General features: G+C 40.7%; 4 protein-coding genes across 6 annotated transcripts in view; 3 read left to right on the forward strand and 1 right to left on the reverse strand.

Annotated features, from left to right (window-relative positions):
* LOC125007211 (filamin-B) overlaps window positions 1-5,813 on the forward strand; it is a 61,187-nt gene extending 55,374 nt beyond the window's left edge. For both annotated transcript variants that reach the window (XM_047583881.1, XM_047583882.1), the window contains 7 exons: window positions 125-262; window positions 357-472; window positions 2,011-2,143; window positions 2,259-2,435; window positions 2,550-2,768; window positions 2,870-3,079; window positions 4,226-5,813. In XM_047583881.1, the coding sequence (XP_047439837.1) occupies window positions 125-262; window positions 357-472; window positions 2,011-2,143; window positions 2,259-2,435; window positions 2,550-2,768; window positions 2,870-3,079; window positions 4,226-4,413 (1,181 nt within the window). In that variant the 3' untranslated portion in view covers window positions 4,414-5,813. The remainder of the gene's footprint in view (window positions 1-124; window positions 263-356; window positions 473-2,010; window positions 2,144-2,258; window positions 2,436-2,549; window positions 2,769-2,869; window positions 3,080-4,225) is intronic.
* Window positions 5,814-5,901: 88 nt separating this feature from the next.
* On the forward strand, window positions 5,902-8,046 carry LOC125007212 (E3 ubiquitin-protein ligase TRIM39-like). Its single transcript, XM_047583883.1, has one exon. The coding sequence runs from the start codon at window positions 6,292-6,294 to the stop codon at window positions 7,675-7,677; it is 1,386 nt and encodes a 461-aa protein (XP_047439839.1). The 5' UTR covers window positions 5,902-6,291; the 3' UTR covers window positions 7,678-8,046.
* Window positions 8,047-10,571: 2,525 nt separating this feature from the next.
* LOC125006329 (nuclear factor 7, ovary-like) lies at window positions 10,572-12,043 on the reverse strand. Its single transcript, XM_047582271.1, has one exon. It carries the CDS (start codon window positions 12,006-12,008, stop codon window positions 10,572-10,574), a length of 1,437 nt encoding a protein of 478 aa, XP_047438227.1. The 5' UTR covers window positions 12,009-12,043.
* LOC125007043 lies at window positions 11,850-17,167 on the forward strand. Of its 2 annotated transcripts, XM_047583609.1 has the most exons (7): window positions 11,850-11,979; window positions 12,644-12,693; window positions 13,640-13,699; window positions 14,244-14,443; window positions 14,588-14,735; window positions 15,051-15,153; window positions 16,223-17,167. In XM_047583609.1, exons 4-7 carry the CDS (start codon window positions 14,268-14,270, stop codon window positions 16,339-16,341), a joined length of 546 nt encoding a protein of 181 aa, XP_047439565.1. In that variant the 5' UTR covers window positions 11,850-11,979; window positions 12,644-12,693; window positions 13,640-13,699; window positions 14,244-14,267; the 3' UTR covers window positions 16,342-17,167. The 2 variants fall into 2 exon arrangements, with proteins under 2 accessions (XP_047439565.1, XP_047439566.1); XM_047583610.1 differs by lacking the exon at window positions 11,850-11,979 and having other exon boundaries at window positions 12,660-12,693; window positions 13,620-13,699.
* Window positions 17,168-18,429: the final 1,262 nt, after the last annotated feature.

Raw genomic sequence — 18,429 nt, forward strand, 5'->3', positions numbered from 1 at the left:
TGAAGCTTCAAACCAACATCACGTCATAGTTTATCCAAAAAACACTAATATTTAACCTTCAAAGGCCTGTTTTAGTGGGAAAGAAAGATTCTGCATTTTCTTACCACTCGTTTTTTCTCACCAGCTGAGTTCAGTATCTGGACGAGGGAGGCGGGAGCTGGTGGTCTGTCCATCGCCATGGAGGGACCCAGCAGGGCCGAGATCTCCTTCGACGATCGCAAAGACGGATCCTGCGGTGTCTCTTACGTGGCCCAGGAGCCTGGTAGATAACACAAGCACACACTCGGTTCACCTGTTTGTTAAAGCCTCTCTGTTACACTCTCAGTTACATTCCCTCCCCCCTTCTCCCCCTTCAGGCGATTATGAGATTTCTGTGAAGTTCAACGATCAGCACATACCAGACAGCCCCTACCTGGTTCCTGTCGTCGCTCCCGTGAACGACGCCCGCCGCCTCACTGTTACCGGTCTTCAGGTGAGACATGAGGAGACACCTCCACACCCAGCCTGCCCCGCTTGGCTAAAGGGTTCTGGGGCACAGTTGCATAAAAGCCCGAAAAAGAGGGTCCGACTGGTTTGGGCTTGTGTTTGAAGACAGTCACGTTAATTTGGAGTCACAGAGGTCTCTGCAGCAACCATAACCTTTGCTAATGCACAAATCCTATGTTTTTATATTTAAATGGTTAAATGTTATAGAAGAGTAACTGGGATGAAGTGTATTTTCAAAAGGTGTTAGTGTGGACATGTTTTCAGAGCATTCTCTGCCGCAAAAAGTGCATTTGTCAGTCCACAACAAACAACAAAAGGCTGCTGCATCAGAGCCTCGATATTTTAAACAGCCCATATCAGCCGGAGCCTTGTAGTTTTACAGATACTCATGAATGTTCTTTATGCAACTGGCCTCATGGAAATGACCAGGCCAGACAAACAGTTGAGACACTTTAGAGGGAGAGAGAGCGTAAAGTGTGATAGTTGTAAATGTTTTCTTCCTTTTTGGACATATTCTTAATTTGCCAAAAGTTGAAAGATATTAAATGGAGGAAAGATGAGAATATAGAAAGTAAAATAAAACTGGAACAAGGTGTAATTATGAGCCTTTCTGTAATTATACATATTAAAGATGATGGGGAGATTTAGATTTGGTCTAAATAAAATGTTGTGATGGTCTCGAGATTGAACCATTTGAACTCAGTTAGTGGATTTAATGTCCTCGAGGACATGGACAAGTTTATTGCTCTCAGGAAATTACCCCTCTCTCGACTGTATTGCCTGGCTCTGGTCATCCCTCCTTTTATGTGGTGTGGAACTGTTGGTGTTTCGCTTGTGTTTCATTTAAAGGCCTTTAACAGTATCATCACCATCACCATCAGCACCCTGGCTGCTAGCTGCAGCAGACAGAGGCGGGCCTCAGCAGACTTCATGTAGTCCTCGTTAGAGTCCGTGGTTTTCAAGTTTTTTTGTCGGTAGCTGGAGACGGACCTTTTAAATCTGCATCACTCTTAGAAGAAGAAGACAAAGTAACATATTATTCTAAAGACGTTTGGCTACCAAGTCTCTTACAGACCCTTTTATTTAGTCAAATACATTTAAAGTTGGATTATTGTTATAATAAATTCATTAATTTAAAACATGTAAACTAGAACCACGTAAAATGAAAATGATTTTTTGTTGTTTCTTGGAATGATTATCTTTCAATTTGGGAAACAATATGTTAAAGATTAAACCTAATCTAAAGTATTTCAGGAAGTATCAGATTTATGACTTCCTTTAAGTTCCTATAACACTGTTAAGAGAGTAGAGTACGGTCAGTGTCTAGTCTGTGGCCCTATGTCTGCTGGAGCTGCAGCCAGTGGAGCTCAGGTAAGAGAGGAAGTCCAGTAGAAATGGAGCAGAGAATATGATAATAGAATATGGTAGAAAAGGCTGGAGTAGAAACAGTCGTGTGTGAGGTGCTCAGATCCACAGTGTGCTGCATCACTGTCTTCGCTGTGAAACCGTCCATCCTGTCTACAGGAGTCAGGTCTGAAGGTGAATCACCCAGCATCCTTTGCGGTGCGTCTGAACGGAGCCCAGGGCAAGATGGAGGCCAAAGTCCACAGCCCTTCTGGAGCCCTGGAGGAGTGCGCGGTCACAGAGCTAGAAAAAGGTTTGTGTTCATGCACAAAGATCATGACACAGAATATCCTCCTGAATCTTACGCCTCATGAGACGGAAAAATGTTTTGACTTCTTGTGACGAACCTCTCCATGCTTGTCCTCTAGACAAGTACGCTATCCGGTTCATCCCCAGGGAGAACGGCATCCACACCATCGATGTCAAATTCAACGGCTCTCACATCCCAGGAAGTCCATTCGAGGTCCGAGTTGGAGAACCGGGACAGACCGGAGAGCCCGGTCTGGTGTCGGCTTATGGATCTGGGCTGGAGAGAGGCACGACAGGTGGGTCAACCGTCCGCCTGCCGGCTGATTAGCTGGGGAACACTTACAAGTTGAAATGTAAAAAATGTTGTGTTCTTAAGCTCAAACATATAGTGAATGTTTTTAATCTTGCAGGTACCCAGTCAGAGTTCATCATCAACAACACAAAGGCGGGCCCTGGGGCCTTGGCCGTTACCATCGAGGGACCGTCCAAGGTAAAGATGGACTGCCAGGAGGTTCCTGAGGGCTACAAGGTGCATTACACTCCCATGGCACCTGGTAACTACCTGATCAGCATCAAATATGGCGGACCAAACCACATCACTGGCAGTCCTTTCAAGGCAAAGGTTACGGGTATGTCGCTGAAGTCTCTTAACTTGTATCCTACGCTGTAAACCAGGACTTTAATCCAGTGGAAGAGTGATTTTAATTTTTTATTTTTTTTTTGGGCTCAGGTAATCGGCTGGTGAATGTGACAAACGCCAGCGAGACGTCAACCCTGACCATGGATCCAGCGGTGCGGGCCTCCAGCAGCGGCCTCACGCAGAGCGCCATGCCCAGGCCAGCCGACTCCGACGCCAGCAAGGTGCTGAGCCGAGGACCTGGTCTCAGCAGGGCCTTCGTGGGCCAGAGGAGCAACTTCTCCGTCGACTGTAGCAAAGCTGGTAAGGATGACCACAATGTGATTTTACTGTTGACCTCACAGCATGTCCTCTGATCAAATGAGTCCAGAAGATTGGTCCTCTGGTTGGAGATATCTCCACAGTTTAACCCAGTTATTAATTTTAATTATTCAACTCTAACCTCTTGCTACAGTATAAAACCTAAGGAATATTTACAACGCAGTTTGGAGTCATACATTTTAATCTCAGTATTATCTGTCATAATAGGATGTCTTTGAAGGATTGCCATTACTAGGTGTTGATGGTCCCCTGCAATGCAAATGGTATCGCAAACTGTATTTATAAACTGGAATCGGGAGCAACTTACCGTGTGACTGCTGTCAGTTCAGCCTTGTGTTACAATAATCCTACTCTGGCAACTGTACAGATTATAGTCTACAGATATGTGTCTTTACTGTTGTGAGGATACAAGAACTGAATTTTTCATAATGAGCAAACTGTGAGCTTCAGCTGTTCAGCATCTAATGTCTTATCAGATATTTAATTTCAAGATGTTCAAGTTTTTTTATTGTTGCTTCTAGTATTCACATTAGGCTCATTCAAGTGTTTTATTTGAGAGATTCTCAAGATCTGATGGATGTTATTTAAAGAGTATGACCGTAGAGAAGAGCTGCACAAAAGGAAAGATGGATGAAAGCTGTACAAACAATGAGTAAAATATTGTAGAAACATTTCAAATCTCCGGGGCCTATTATGACGTTTTGTGAAAGTCTTGGACAGACTTTAATGATCCGCAAGGGAAAGTAATTGGTCACAGTAGCTTAGTTGTTACACAAAGATGATCTGTTACACAGCTGGATAGAGTAGGGAATAAAAGAAGTTCTGTATTGTTCACTATGGGAGCGGTGCTGAATCAGTCTGCTGGAGAATGAGCTCCTCCACCCCTCTAGTGTTTGGTGTAGTGCATGGGATGGATTGTCCATAATGGAGAGGGAATCAGTAATGATGCCCAGACTTAATTTACATTGACAAGAAGCTAAAGTTTGTTCCTCACTATCAATACTCAGCCCTGCCAGCAAGTTTCTATAAAACGATGCAAATACGAAGTGCTGGGAGTGCGTCTAATGCCGAGTCACAACACAAGTGTTAGGACGCTTCACTCATTTGGTCTTTGGTTCTTGTTCCCAGGTAAGAACATGCTCCTGGTGGGCGTGCATGGCCCTCAGGTCCCCTGCGAGGAGGTTCTGGTCAAACACTCTGGGAACCTGCAGTACAACGTCAGCTACCTGCTGAAGGAGCGGGGCAACTACATCCTGGTGGTCAAGTGGGGCGAAGACCACATCCCGGGATCCCCCTTCCACGTCACCGTCCCTTGATGCGCCATCACTCCTCCAGCACCATTTTGCATCCCTGGTTGAGTTAAAGACCCATTGCCTGCACTACAAATAACTGTCCAATGAACAAGCTGCTCTGCAAAGATGCTTCAAGGATTTATTGCTTGACACAACTGACCCATATGTTGAAATGTTTCCTGGACTGAACCTAATGAAAAGTGTCAAACACTAAAGAGTAAATGAACACATTAGTCAGTGGAGTTGGAAGCAAACTGGAGCTGTAGAATAGCGACGCGAGCTGATTGGGAATTAAATCTAATCCGCAGATTACTGCAACCCCTGACATTATTAATTGACACATGTTGCACTTGATGTTAGCTGTTGTACTAAATTGGTAAATTAAAGACTGGTAGTTTTAAATAAGTTTTTGGCGAGAATGTCCCTACAAGTCGACTTGGTGCATCTTTTCAAAATGTTAAACTGGATTTGGAAACGGTTTGGAGTGAGAGAAGTGGAGCCAAACCTTTGGAAATTTAACTGGAATTAAACAGCACTTTTCTTCACTTAAACTGCACCAGGAGCAAAGTGACAATAATGTTATTAATGGTTTGATTATGTATCAGGGAGCCAAATGGCCAACTGCTGGTTTGAATCCTTCAAGTCTCCCCACATGGCTAGCTGCCATAGGAAACTAGCCAATAATAACCAGATCTGTGGTGAACCTTATCTTGAAGGAACTGTCAAAAAAAAATGACTAAACATCTCAATTAAAAGAAGAAAACTAGAGCTCTCTGTTTTAGCTTCTCATCTCTTTGTTTCATTAAAGTGTGGATGGACAGAATCTGTCCCAACAGGAAGTGTCAAACTGTTCGCAACTACTGATGTTTTATTGTTGATTTCTTTCTATTTGAACTACCAGAATCCATCAAGTACTTTAATGTTGCCACAACAAATCGATGACTGTTAAAGCTGCCTTCACACTACTGTTCCTTCCTGCCCTGTCCCACAGACTACTTAATTATGTGCTATAGCGTTTTTGGATTCATTGCTACTCCCTGTTGTACCTTCCTGTGTTTTCACATGAACAGATCTGACCTTTGATCACAATATTAAGTCTTATCACCACCTATCATTGATACTCTTTGCAGTGAAAGCCAAATCAAACACGCAAATTCATCACTGCATGAAATGTAAGAAGAAAAAAAAAAACAAATCTGAGCTGGAGAATGAGGTCAGATTTCTGGTTTATGTGTAAATCTTGAAAACATCTACACAAATCTGTCTTTGTCTTATCACTGCTACTTTTGATACTTAAGGGATGAAAGGATTTTTGTATGGGGGTGGGGGAAGCTTCTGATTTTGTATTAGGTGTTGATGTGAAACTAAACCCCAATATGATGTACATTTGATAATTAAAATAAACTGGAATTTAGACGATTGAATTCAGTCTTTTATTGTGGTGCTGAAACCCTGATCTAATTGACTTATTTTTGAAATAAGAATTGTGCCGTTATAATGTTTTTCTTTACATCAAAGTGGTAAGAGGAAGTATTGCTCAGAAAGCTTAAATCCGACAGCCTGTATAGCCAGCCTCTCTGTCTCTGTGTCACCGTTCAGATGAAGCTCCACCTATCTGGCAACAACCTAACGTATGCAAGCAAACCAGGAAGCAAAGTCAGTTATTCCTCCGAGAGAAAAACAGAGTCTGCATATGGGAACCAGATGATAAGATTCACCTTTTGGATAAAAACACAACCTCATCTTATAACGGGACATATGAGGAACAATGAAAGATCACTTCTACCGGCTGCAGACACTGAATTACATCTTTTTCAAAACCACAAATCAAAGTGAAAGTGACTGATTCATTTCCTGTTGTATCGTCTATCTGGTGAGTTTTCAGCTTCACTCAGAGCAAAGATGTCTTCTCGTCCCGAAAAGGATCTCTCCTGTCCCGTCTGCAAAAACATTTTTAAAGATCCTGTTTTCTTGTCATGCACGCACAGCTTCTGTAAGACGTGTTTGAAGGACTGGTGGGAAGAGAAAAAAACTCAGGAATGTCCGATTTGTGAGAAAGTTTCTCCACAACAGGATCCGCCCTGTAACCTGGCGTTAAAGAACCTGTGTGAGGCCTTTGTGCAGGAGAGAGAACGGAGAGCTTCTACGGGGTCCGAGTCTCTCTGCAGTCTGCACTCTGAGAAACTAAAGCTGTTCTGTCTGGATCATCAACAACCAATATGTGTCGTCTGTAGAGATTCAAAAACGCACACTGATCATAAATTCAGACCCATCAATGAAGCTGCACAGGATCACAGAGAGGAGCTACTGAACACCTTGAAGCCTGTACAGGAGAAACTGAAGATCTTTAAAGAAGTTAAAGGAAACTTTGATGAAACAGCAGAACACATTAAGGCCCAGGCTCAACACACTGAGAGCAAGATTAAGGAGCAGTTTAAGAAGCTTCACCAGTTTCTACAAGAGGAAGAGGAGGCCAGGATCAAAGCTCTGAGGGAGGAAGAGAAGCAGAAGAGTCAAAAGATGAAGGTGAATATTGGTGCTCTGATCAGAGAGATAACAGCTCTTTCAGACACAATCAGAGTCACAGAGAAGGAGCTGAAAGCTGAAGACGTCTCATTCCTGCTCAACTACAAGGCTGCAGTGGAAAGAGTGCAGCAGCGCCCCCTGATGGATGATCCACAGCTGGACTCTGGAGCTCTCATAGATGTGGCCAAACATCTGGGCAACCTGACCTACAACATCTGGAACAAGATGAAGGAGAAGGTCTCCTACAGTCCTGTGATTCTGGATCCAAACACTGCTGAACCACACCTGGTCCTGTCTGAAGATCTGACCAGTGTGAGACCAGAGCCAAAGCGTAAGGTTCCTGACAACCCAGAAAGATTTAACTACTTTCCAATCGTCCTCGGCTCTGAGGGCTTTAACTCAGGTACTCACAGCTGGGATGTTGAAGTTGGAGACAGTACAGACTGGAAAGTTGGTGTGTTAACGGAGTCTGTCCAAAGGAAAGGAGAGACACAATCTGGACTATGGCGGTTAGGATTGTATAAAGGTGAATACTCTGTGCGCTCGCTGCCAGAATTTTCCACCGTTCTCTTTCTGAAGACGAAGCTCGAGAGGGTCAGAGTCTGTCTGGACTGGAACGGTGGGACGCTGTCGTTCTCGGATCCTGACACTAACACAAACATCCACACCTTCACACACACATTCACTGAGAAGATGTTTCCTTACTTCAGCAATCTGAATAAAGTTCCACTGAAGATATTACCTGGAACACTACCACGATAGATCAGGAGTTTAAGGTCAAAGCAAGAAATATGGACGGCTCCAGGATGTCGTCGGTGATTAAGTACATAGCATGTACACATATTTAGATAACAAGAATTTATAAGGATGGCAAGTTTTAGTTCTATGTATCTAAAATGTATTTACATTGGTTTGTGAATTTAACAAATGCTGAAACTGCAAAAATAACAATTATTTTGTTTTCCAATATCCACTCACTTGACTTATTAATAAGGTCTGTGTGCATAAGTAAATATCTGCAAATATCATCAGCAAAAATCACCTCATAGTAGTGTAGTGGCAAACCTTGAGGTAATCAGTGTGATGACTCGTGTATTTGCATTTCTAACTAAATAAATGTGTCTCATCTAACGAGTATTGTTGCTTTGTTCATTATAAAAGGTGATATTCAATGCAGAAGTCAGTCTCATTATGTGTTCTCAAGATGCTGACAATATCAAAATGCTTTAATAATTCCTAGCACTTTGTAACTCTCTCTACTTATACAATGTTTGTTTTTTCAAAACATTCTCAAAGGAAAACTCAAAGGAATGTACTTCAAACCTCTTGCCATATGGAAATGAAACTGATTGCTGGTCTGGTCAAACGTTTCCCTTTTCCAATTCAGGGGATGAGATGAACTGGGAGTACTGGTATATAACTGGTGTGATTTGCTGCAGACTTCACAGACTTAGTTTAAATCATTAGAGTCAGATCACAAACATATAACGACTGCAAAGACAAGAAAGGAGCCACGTCTGAATTAAATTCTGCCTCATCTGACTTCAACTTCTTTCATCCAGAGTGAAAATGGTAGCTCGTTCTTCCTCGTTGTAGGTTTTCTTGTTGTTAAACTCAGTTGTTGAGTTTACACGGACTCTGGTATCCCTCTTTTAATAATCAGATTAAAACTTCCTCATTCTGCCTCCTCAATCAGAACAGACTGAACTGATAAAGAGTAAACATCCATCAAATGGAGGATATTAACTCCAAATAACCATGTAAACACATTTGATTGTTCTCTGATTGGAATAAATACTTTCTGCATGTTTTCCCACTCTGACCATGATGAATAATACACTGTGATTGATGTTGGCAAATCCAGGTATGTTTATACTGATATATCAGATGATGAATCCAGATGTTTGACTCAATGAATCACAAAACATATTAACGTCCTATCAGGTCTGTTGTCAGAGCTGGAGGTTATGAATTAAAAGTGTACACATTAGCAAACAGTACAATACAACACGGTTTTAGTTTCATTTTAAAAACACCTGCTTCTTCTGTCTGTATGTACCGGCATCACACATGTAGTATATATTAACAGTCACCTAGACTCATACAGGGACAGTAATTTATTAGTAATATGATATAAAATGATTAAGTTTAATATAAGCGAACGGTTGTGCATTAGGGTAGTTAGGTAAAAACGGGTAAAAAACGCAGTTTGCTGTGACAAACTTGAACAAAAACCACGCCGAATATAAGGCGACACCATGTAGATAAAAGCTAAAACATTGTTGTTAAATACAAATACTTAAATATGATGAAAAAGATCATTTACAACTTAAATTATCACATTCCGCTTGTCTCGGTTAAACGGTCGTTTCCTCACGTATATAAAACGGATGAAAATGACGGTGTGCTACGTTAACCTCAACAAAACCCACGCCGAATATAAGGCGGCATCTAAATGATAAACACTCCACTGTTTTTTATTATATTATATTTATATAATTTAAAATTTATAATTACATTACACTCGTCTCTTCAGTAGTTCACGTTGCGATCTGCGCGCTCACGAGTGCGCGCTTTAGAGTTAATGCGCGTCCACGCGCGCATACACAAATTCGTGTTTCTATCTTTGTGAGGACCAGCGCCTAGTACCTAAAACTTCAACTTTAACCAAAAATCTAAACATAAGCAAGTCTTAATAAGCTATAATTAACCCTCAAATTATGTGGAACCCAGTAAAACAGACCTAAAACGCCAGTCCTGAAAAATAAATGTATAATTATTATTACTATTATTATTATTAGTAATAGTAGTAGTAGTATAGTAGTAGTAAAGAAAATTTCACACACATTCACATTCAGAGAAATTTAAATTTAATTTCACTGAACTAGAGCCCTACTGTATGAGCTTGTCTTTACCTTTTCCACTATGGTGCATATGTTAACGTCACGGACAGTAAAGTATAATAATAATAATAATAATAATCCCTAAACCTAAATATTCAACTTAGGTTTCAAACAAAATATTCATATCTGAGAAAAGTTGGGTAGCTTTGCCTAAATAAATGACACAATTAGATGTCAGATAATCAGTATAGTTGCTGACTAGTGAATTAATTAAAATATGTTTTCAAACCTATAATGAGCATATTGATGTACTGTAGTACACAGTATAGAGGGATTTCAACCACTATTAAAACTTACAGCATACGTAATAATAATAAAAAGAAGTCTCTGGCTAGGATCAAGGTGCATTTTATTATATCCCTTTAACAGCCTGTGATTTATGCACAGTAAGTAGGACAACACAAGTCAAGAAAATGGAGTTATTCCGACAGCAGGACAGGGCAGTGCAAAAACATACATTTAAAAAATAGTATAAGGTTAGAGCAAAAAGAACTAAATTAATTCATAATAGACCATGTACATGATATATTTTAAATTGTAAGATTTTAAACAGTTAAACATCACGTTTAAGACAATAATGAAAGTTTACTTCCAATGATACTCTCAATACTCAGCCATTATATAATCATTTAAAAGGTACATTTTCAAACTCTGACCAACCACATACATCACCAACATCATACAGATAGACTGTTTTTAAACATTATAAGCAGAAAACAGAAAAATCAGTTTTAACATCCTGTCATCAGAGAATTAGATTACTGATTCATTAAAAAGCCACCGACTCTTCCAGTCTCCTTTCCTCTCAGGAGTTTCCTTCACCGGTTGCGTTTTTAGGGGCAGAGACCCTCCATTGCTGAAATATGGAAACATCTTCTCAGTGAAAGTGTGTGTGATGGTGTGTATGTGTGTGTTGGTGTCAGGATCCGAGAATGACAGTGTCCCTCTGTCCCAGTCCAGATGAACTCTGACCTTCTTCAGTTTCGTCTTCATTGTTACGACAGCGGCTCTATCAGGTGAGGAGCGGGTGGTGTATTCATTCTGAAAGAAGAGCAGTCTCAGAAATCCAGACTGTGGCAGCCCCTTCCTGTCAATGGACTCCGCTGCCACACCAACTCTCCAGTGGGTGTTATTTCCGACCTCAACGTCCCAGCTGTGACTCCCTGAGTCGAAGCCCTCGGAGCCGAGGACAGAGGGGAAGAACATCATCCTCTCTGGGTTTTCAGGAAGCTTAATCTTCGAATGAAGCCTCACACTGGTCAGATCTTCACACAGGATGAGGTCTGGATGAGCAGTGTTTGGATCCAGAATCACAGGACTGTAGGAGACCTTCTCCTTCATCTTGTCCCAGATGTTGTAGGACAGGTTGCCCAGATGTTTGGCCACATCTATGAGAGCTCCAGAGTCCAGCTGTGGATCATCCATCAAGGGGCGCTGCTGCACTCTTTCCACTGCAGCCTTGTAGTTGAGCAGGAATGAGACGTCTTCAGCTTTCAGCTCCTTCTCTGTGACTCTGATTGTGTCTGAAAGAGCTATTATCTCTATGCTCAGAGCATCAATATTCACCTTCATGATCTGACTCTTCTGCTCCTCTTCCTCCCTCAGAGCTTTGATCCTGGCCTCCTCTTCCTCTTGTAGAAACTGGTGAAGCTTCTTAAACTGCTCCTTAATCTTCCTCTCTGTGTGTTCAGCCTGCACTTTAATGTGTTCTGCTGTTTCATCAAAGTTTCCTTTGACTTCTCTAAAGATCTTCAGTTTCTCCTGTACAGGTTCCAGGAGCTTCTGTAGTTTCCCTTTGTGCTCATGTGCAAATTCGTGGATGGGTCTGAACCTATGGTTAATGTGTAATTTTGAATCCCGACAGACGAGACATGCTGGCTGATGGTGATCCAGACAGAATAGTTTTAGTTTCTCAGCGTGCAGATTGCAGAGAGGCTCAGATTCTGTAGATAATTTCTTTTTTCTCTCCAGTACAAAGGTCTCACACAGGTTCTTTAAAGTCAAACTCACAGGGGGTTCAACTATTAGCAGCGTTTCCTTGCAGTCTGGACACTCAGGTGTTTTCTTCTCTTCCCACCAGTTTTTCAGACATGATCTACAGAAGCTGTGGCTGCAGGACAGGACAACAGGCTCTTTGAAGATGTCGTGGCAGATGGGACAGGTGAGATCCTCCTCAGTTTGAGATGCCATATTTTTGGGAAGAAGAACGTCCTTTCAGAGTCCTGAATTCACAATGTCTCTTCGTCTGTTAGCTGTTGAAAGTTTTACTTTTGCTTTGATGGTTAACGGTTTGTTAGAACCTTTTCGGGTGACTCAAATAATGGGTGGAGCTTTGTTGGGGATTTCTGACTTTGGCTCATCTGAGTCAGATCAGTAAATATTTCACTGTTCATTTGACTCTGTTTCTTTTTGATTTAAAATGTTTAAATCCAAAAAGATGTGGCAAAGTGCAAATCATAAGGACTTTAAATGTAAAAGAGAAGTTTCTCAACACTAGAAACCAATAATACACTTAATTTTGTTTACACTGTAGCTGAACCCTGATTTTCTTCTCCTCTCCATGTAAAGAGGATATTATTTCAGGAACTTACTGCTGCCTTAGAGAATTAATAATCATTAAAGCATTAAACCTCATTAAAACAACTTATCCAACAAAATTTAAATGTATAAATGGTTAAATATAAGAAAAAATGAATCTTGGCCGTTGTTCATCAGAGGCTAAAGCCTTTAAACACTGAATGAGAATAAGATTAATTAGACTGTGGTGGATGAACGGGGAGTGTTTTTGTGTTTCCTCGTGTTACAGTATGTTATTTGACCCGCAGCTCATTTCCACCGTGGGACGCGGACCCTGCGCAGCTCAGACAAACCAAAGGTAAATGAAGACGTTTTGGATTAGAGAAATATTTGATTTAATTGGGTTATAAAGCAATTTATCTGCTATTTGTGGTTCTGTTTGTGGTGCTGAGTGTAGCAAAATGTTACCACATGAATGAATGGGAATTAAACAAGGATTATTTTTATTTGTTGTACAACTCTTTTAGAGGAAATAAAATAAGATAAATTGCCACCTAAAGGTTTTACGCCCCTCGGAATTTTCTGCGAATTTGAATATGTATCTTTTGTTGGCATCTTTGTTGGTCGACTGCTCCTGTGTAGGGTAACAGTTGTTTTACAGCTCCTCCATTTGTTTTCAATCCGGTTGTAGATGTTGTTACGTTTTCCAGCCTCATAAGCAACAACAAGTCCTTTTCTGAGCTCCTCAGAGAGCTCATTGGTCCCATCATACACTCCCACACGAACGTGCTGTGAAGATCAGACTGAGACAAATCCTTTTAAATTAAACACAAAACGAGACAATGAACGACACCTGAGTCTCATCACATTAACTGGAAACACTTCTGAACACATGGACCCTAATTTAGCTTTGAAATTAATTTGTTATATTTGAGGTGCACTTACTTTTGCCCTTCACAGATATGTAATATTGGCTCATTTTCTTGAACAATCAGATAGAGAAACATATTATTTCAGTTTCGTTTGTTGGATTGCGTTCTCTTTGTCTACTGTCAGGATTGTGTGAAAATCCACAGATGTTTCTTAACTATTTTTTATGCAGAAATGCATTTGTGTTTGTTTGTGTTTTTTCTTTTGCTTGTATTTTCTTCCAGTGGATCGAGCTCTGTCAGCCACTGTGGTTGTTACTTTTCTAGCCACTGAGGCCAGTTTTCCTACTTCGTTAATTCTTTTAATAACATCCTGAAAAATTAAACATTGCTGATTTTGTGTTATCACCAACAGTTTTTTTTCCCCTCCATAAGCATCAGCTAGTTCCTGAAGTTCAGTCAGAGCTGAGGCAAACTGAAAAACTGAAAAAAAAGGTTAGTAACAGGATTTGAAACTTTTGAAGATGACTTCATTTAACCCCATTGTCCTCATTAGTAGACACTTTAGTCTATCACCCAGTGGTAACAAATGTTAAAACGTATTTATTTATGCTTATAGATGTTTCTAGTTTGATATGACGTGCAAATTTAACAAACGTTGGGAGTTTATTTGCATTATTTGCAATTCTGTCATTGCACAGGTATAAAAATAAACTGTTTCATATACTGTCACACACTGGTGAATTCTTTATAATATAAATAATGAAATAATACCAGCGTCCCCATATACGGACATTGTATTTTGTTTTTGTTTTTTTTGTTTTTTCGAAAACTACTATTTCCCGTTCAAAGATGATGCTTAGTTTTTATCCGTCTATACGTCTTACTAATCCCAAATACCGTGGAGGAATTAAAAATGTATAACAAATAAAAGCTCGGGTCTCAGGAGGTTAATTGTCTGCCAACATTATTCCAGAGAAAAATAAAGACCTCAGAGAAAATCTGCTGTGATGTTAATCAGACTTCATTTGGACTGCAGCTAAATCCAGTTTCGTGTCAGGAGATGAGAGGCCTGCTGACGACTCAGAGCCAGAACTGCTACAGGGAGCAGATCCAGAAGGAGATGATGACTCGTTTAGCCTGGAAAAGCCGCTACGCCAAGCTCTACCCGTCCTCCTGCAAACAGGAAGACATCAGCGCGGAGACCACGCGACTCCAGCCACCATCTGCTGAGCCTCAGTGAGCTGCTTTGATCACAATAAACGTGTGGCTTCTTTATTGTACTGAATCCAGATGTGTGTTCCTTCTATCCTTGAACATTGTTCACTAATGCTAATGCATCATGAAAGCGACACACACTAATGTTTATGCTCCATCCACCAGGGCAGCTGTGCCTCCTGTTGTTAGGGAGCAGGGTGACCTTCCTCCTCCTGTTCTCCCTGTGGAAGGTGAACAGCAGCTCAGCGCTCCTCCTCTGATGAGGCCGGTTTCTCCACAAACTAGACGTGCTCTGTACCAGGACTCTCACCACGTACGCATCTCTGTGACACAAAAATCTCCCACTCATTGTAGTTTACTTTAAAAAAAAAAATACTATGTATGAAACACGACCACACCACAAAAACAACACATTAACTAGTTTAATGGGAAGATACGTAGAAAACGGATGAATGAAGCGAGTGAAGGAGAGGATGGGTGTGGAGGTTGTCTAAATTAGGGACCCCAGAAGAGAAAAGGGGGAAGGAGGGAATGGAGGATAAATGGTCGAGGTTGAGGCTTGAGACAGACAGCTCCTGAACCATAGCTAGCTACATATATTTAACAGAAGTCAAAACGTTCTCTCCAGGGGAAAGGTCGGAGTCTGTACCTGCGGAGACGTGGACACATTAGACCTGAGGAGAAGTTTGACTTCCCCCTGCTCTCGTCCTGGGAGTACGGCTGGAGGTTAGGTAAGACTGAGCAAATTTGGTTTTCTCATTCGATCTATAGAGCTCTGGAGGTCACGTCGCTTTTTTTGTTGACGCCGCCATGTCGGCACAAAAAGTCTATACTCTATACATCCAGTTTCTTAGTTTGTCGGCTAAATACAGTGTCTCCTAATCACTGTGACGCTGTCATAACGACAACATAACGCAGCGAGCTAATCACTGAGCTTAATAGTCTCTGTTTACACAGCTTAAATTAATGTCTAAATGCACCACAACATACAGGAAATTATTCCTATTATACAAGTGCTTTGTACTGTACTATGTACAGTAACATAAACCCAGTAACAAGTAACCATTTAATCCCGAATTTCTTTCTCATTGTGAGTATTTTTAGTGCTGAATGAGCAACATCCCTTTGTAATCCGTGTTATAAACACTAGCCTGTATGAAAAGAAATCTGTTAGACATCGTGTTAAAGACATCCTAAATAAACAAGACATTACGCTTGCACTAAGCCTGGATTCTGTCCCCCATAAAAAGTAATCGCTACACAAGGCAAACCTGTTTACTGAGGGATCTCACCGCTCCGTCCTCTCGTTTTATTGCATTAATCCACCCATTATTCTTTGGGAATACTATAAAATGATTTCCACTTTGCTTGATTCTGGCATCCTGGGGCACAACAGCCCCAGGTTAATGAGTTAGTTGCTGGCAGTTGAACAACTGAATAGTCATTAGAGAAGTCCATGTTCCTGCCAATATGTGGCGTTGTGATTAACGGTGAGGAAATAACTGTGGACATTATTTTCTTGGTTTGTCTCTATAGTGAAAACTCTTATATAATCAGAGTTGTCTGTAAAGGTTTCAAGTCATTCAGGTCATGATATATCCAAAAAGAAAAGCCGAAACAAGGGCAACTGGAGTTGTAATGTTTCTTGAAGACATTTCATTCAAGCAGCTTCTTCGGTTCTCAAAGACTTAAAGACAAAACTCCAAACGTATGTTCTCAGTTCCAGCTTGAAAACACTGCAATAGTCGATCTGACATTTGACTTTTTCTCCAGATTCATGGCGTCTGCTCTTGCCCACAGGTGACTATACTCTGGATTACAGAACTCCGTCCAGCGCCCGGTCGTCGGTGGTGAAAAACACCTTCTACACTAGGAACGGTGTGTTCAACAGGCCCTCAGCCACCGACCCCCTGGGCTGAAGTCCAGCTAACAAACATCCATGTGATGTGTTCAGATCAGGGTCAGGGCTTTGTTGGTATCATAAACCACCACAATCGTCAGATTTTAGGGCAACAATAACCTTTCGTAGTCTTGTTTGAATATGGCTGATGCACTATTTTGCTGTGTAATTCTTATTTCCATCAAATCCCACCCAAACAATCTGATTGGCCACGTCTCACACCAAATCTTTGCAGGAGCGTAATAAATTCCCAGCAGAGAGACTCCAGACCAACTTTCTACCAACTTCTAATAAAACTGTAGGTGAGGAAGTTGGTCTGGCCTCCAGGCTACAGCAACAATATAAAGATAAAACAAAACTTTGTAGTTTTTTTCTATTTGTTGAAGAGCTTTAATTCTGACTTCCTCAACAACAAAACTCACTGATAAAATCTGTGACAAATATTAACCTGTAGCTCAGAGGTTTTGTTCAATCAGGAACGATGATGTATGAGATGGAGGAGATAAATCTTTAACCATGTCTGTTTACCACCCACTCAGCTGTAAGGTTAAGTGACCAACAACCTGACACTGTGTAATGGATAATTAATAGACTCCTGGTCTGAGCTACAAAGAACCACAGGAACTTTATACACTTGATACCTGAGAGTTTTTTAAACAAGGAGCCACCAGAGGAAATGTCACACAGCACCACGTTAAATATTTGATTCCTAATCACTCATAATTATTTCTGTCTTCCAAACAGTGTGTTTCTGTTATAGATATACAGATGTAGCAAAAACTTATGAAAAACCTAAATATGATTATGTTTGGCTTTGTGTTTCATTAAAAGGTTTGAGCACCATTTTTTCTGTTAGTGCTTCTTTCAGCTCCAAAAGCTTTAAAAAAAAAGGTTTCAAACGTGTCTGCATCCAGTTAAACATATGACACATGACTATCAAAACTCAGATAACTGCTAGCAATTGATATGAATAAACAGTGACTAAGTGGCATATTCTTACGGTTGTCAATGAAGTTGGGAGAAAAACTTCTTCTTCTTATATTTTCAGCGGATTTGATTCACTACAGCAGCAGAACCACTTTGGCAAGGGTGATCAATAAAATATATGTGTAGCCTTATACACGCAGAAAATTTGATTTCTGTATTTAGCTACAGTATGTCACAGGCTACACTACAGGAGAATTACACTAGAGGGCACTAGAGGGCACTCCAAAGACCTCAGATTCAGAGCCGTGTATTAGAGAGAGTCTGGCCAACTCAAGTCATGGGCGCCATGTTTCTACCATGATTCTAGAGCGAAACCCTATGGGGCAGATGTGCTATGTTGAAATTAATGTCTTATTTTCACCATTAACGGGCCTCTAAATGTTATTGCCAACATCTGTCAATATGTAAAAGGCCCTCGCTTAAATATCCTCACGTCCACGCTTTATAGCCCAAACGGCCCATCAGCTGTGTTTACCTTCTCCTCAGTCTCCTGTGTTCCTCAATCACCGTTACAAGTTTGATATTAGTCAGAAATAGTGAAAATTAAACTAGTCTTGCTGTTATTTAGTATTATCATTATAACATTAGAATGCTACCCATAATAACTTAGTAGTAACTGAGGAAAAGTAACATGTCAGTTAAATTTGTCTATCTACATGGACATCAATTACATGCACACATGTGTTTCACAGTATAAATGATGGTAGCTGCTATTTTTTTAAGCCTTTAGTCTAGATAACTAGCTAATATAAGGCTAGCATAAAGCTAGCATAAGGCTTGGTTAACTTCAAACTTCATTCTTTTGTAAAGTGGTGTTGGGCGTTTTTGAGATCAATGTTCACGTTAATAAGGGTATGACTTTATTTTTCCTGTACAAAATCTTAACAAACGTCAAAGAGAGACATTGACATTTACCTCACACAACAGGGAGAAATCAGCTGACATCCAGTTCTTCCTTTTAGTCTTCTCCTTTAATCTTCCATAACTTTCTCTGTTTTCTTCACCAGGGAAACGATGGAGGTTCCCCCATGTTTTCCCGATCCTGTGGCAAATTTTAACTTTTAATCTTTGTTATTGCCACTTCTCTATGGGTGAATATTGGTCAGATGTATCGAACATG

The sequence above is a fragment of the Mugil cephalus genome, chromosome 4 (genome assembly GCF_022458985.1).
Source record: "Mugil cephalus isolate CIBA_MC_2020 chromosome 4, CIBA_Mcephalus_1.1, whole genome shotgun sequence".
In the NCBI taxonomy this organism is placed as follows: domain Eukaryota; kingdom Metazoa; phylum Chordata; class Actinopteri; order Mugiliformes; family Mugilidae; genus Mugil; species Mugil cephalus.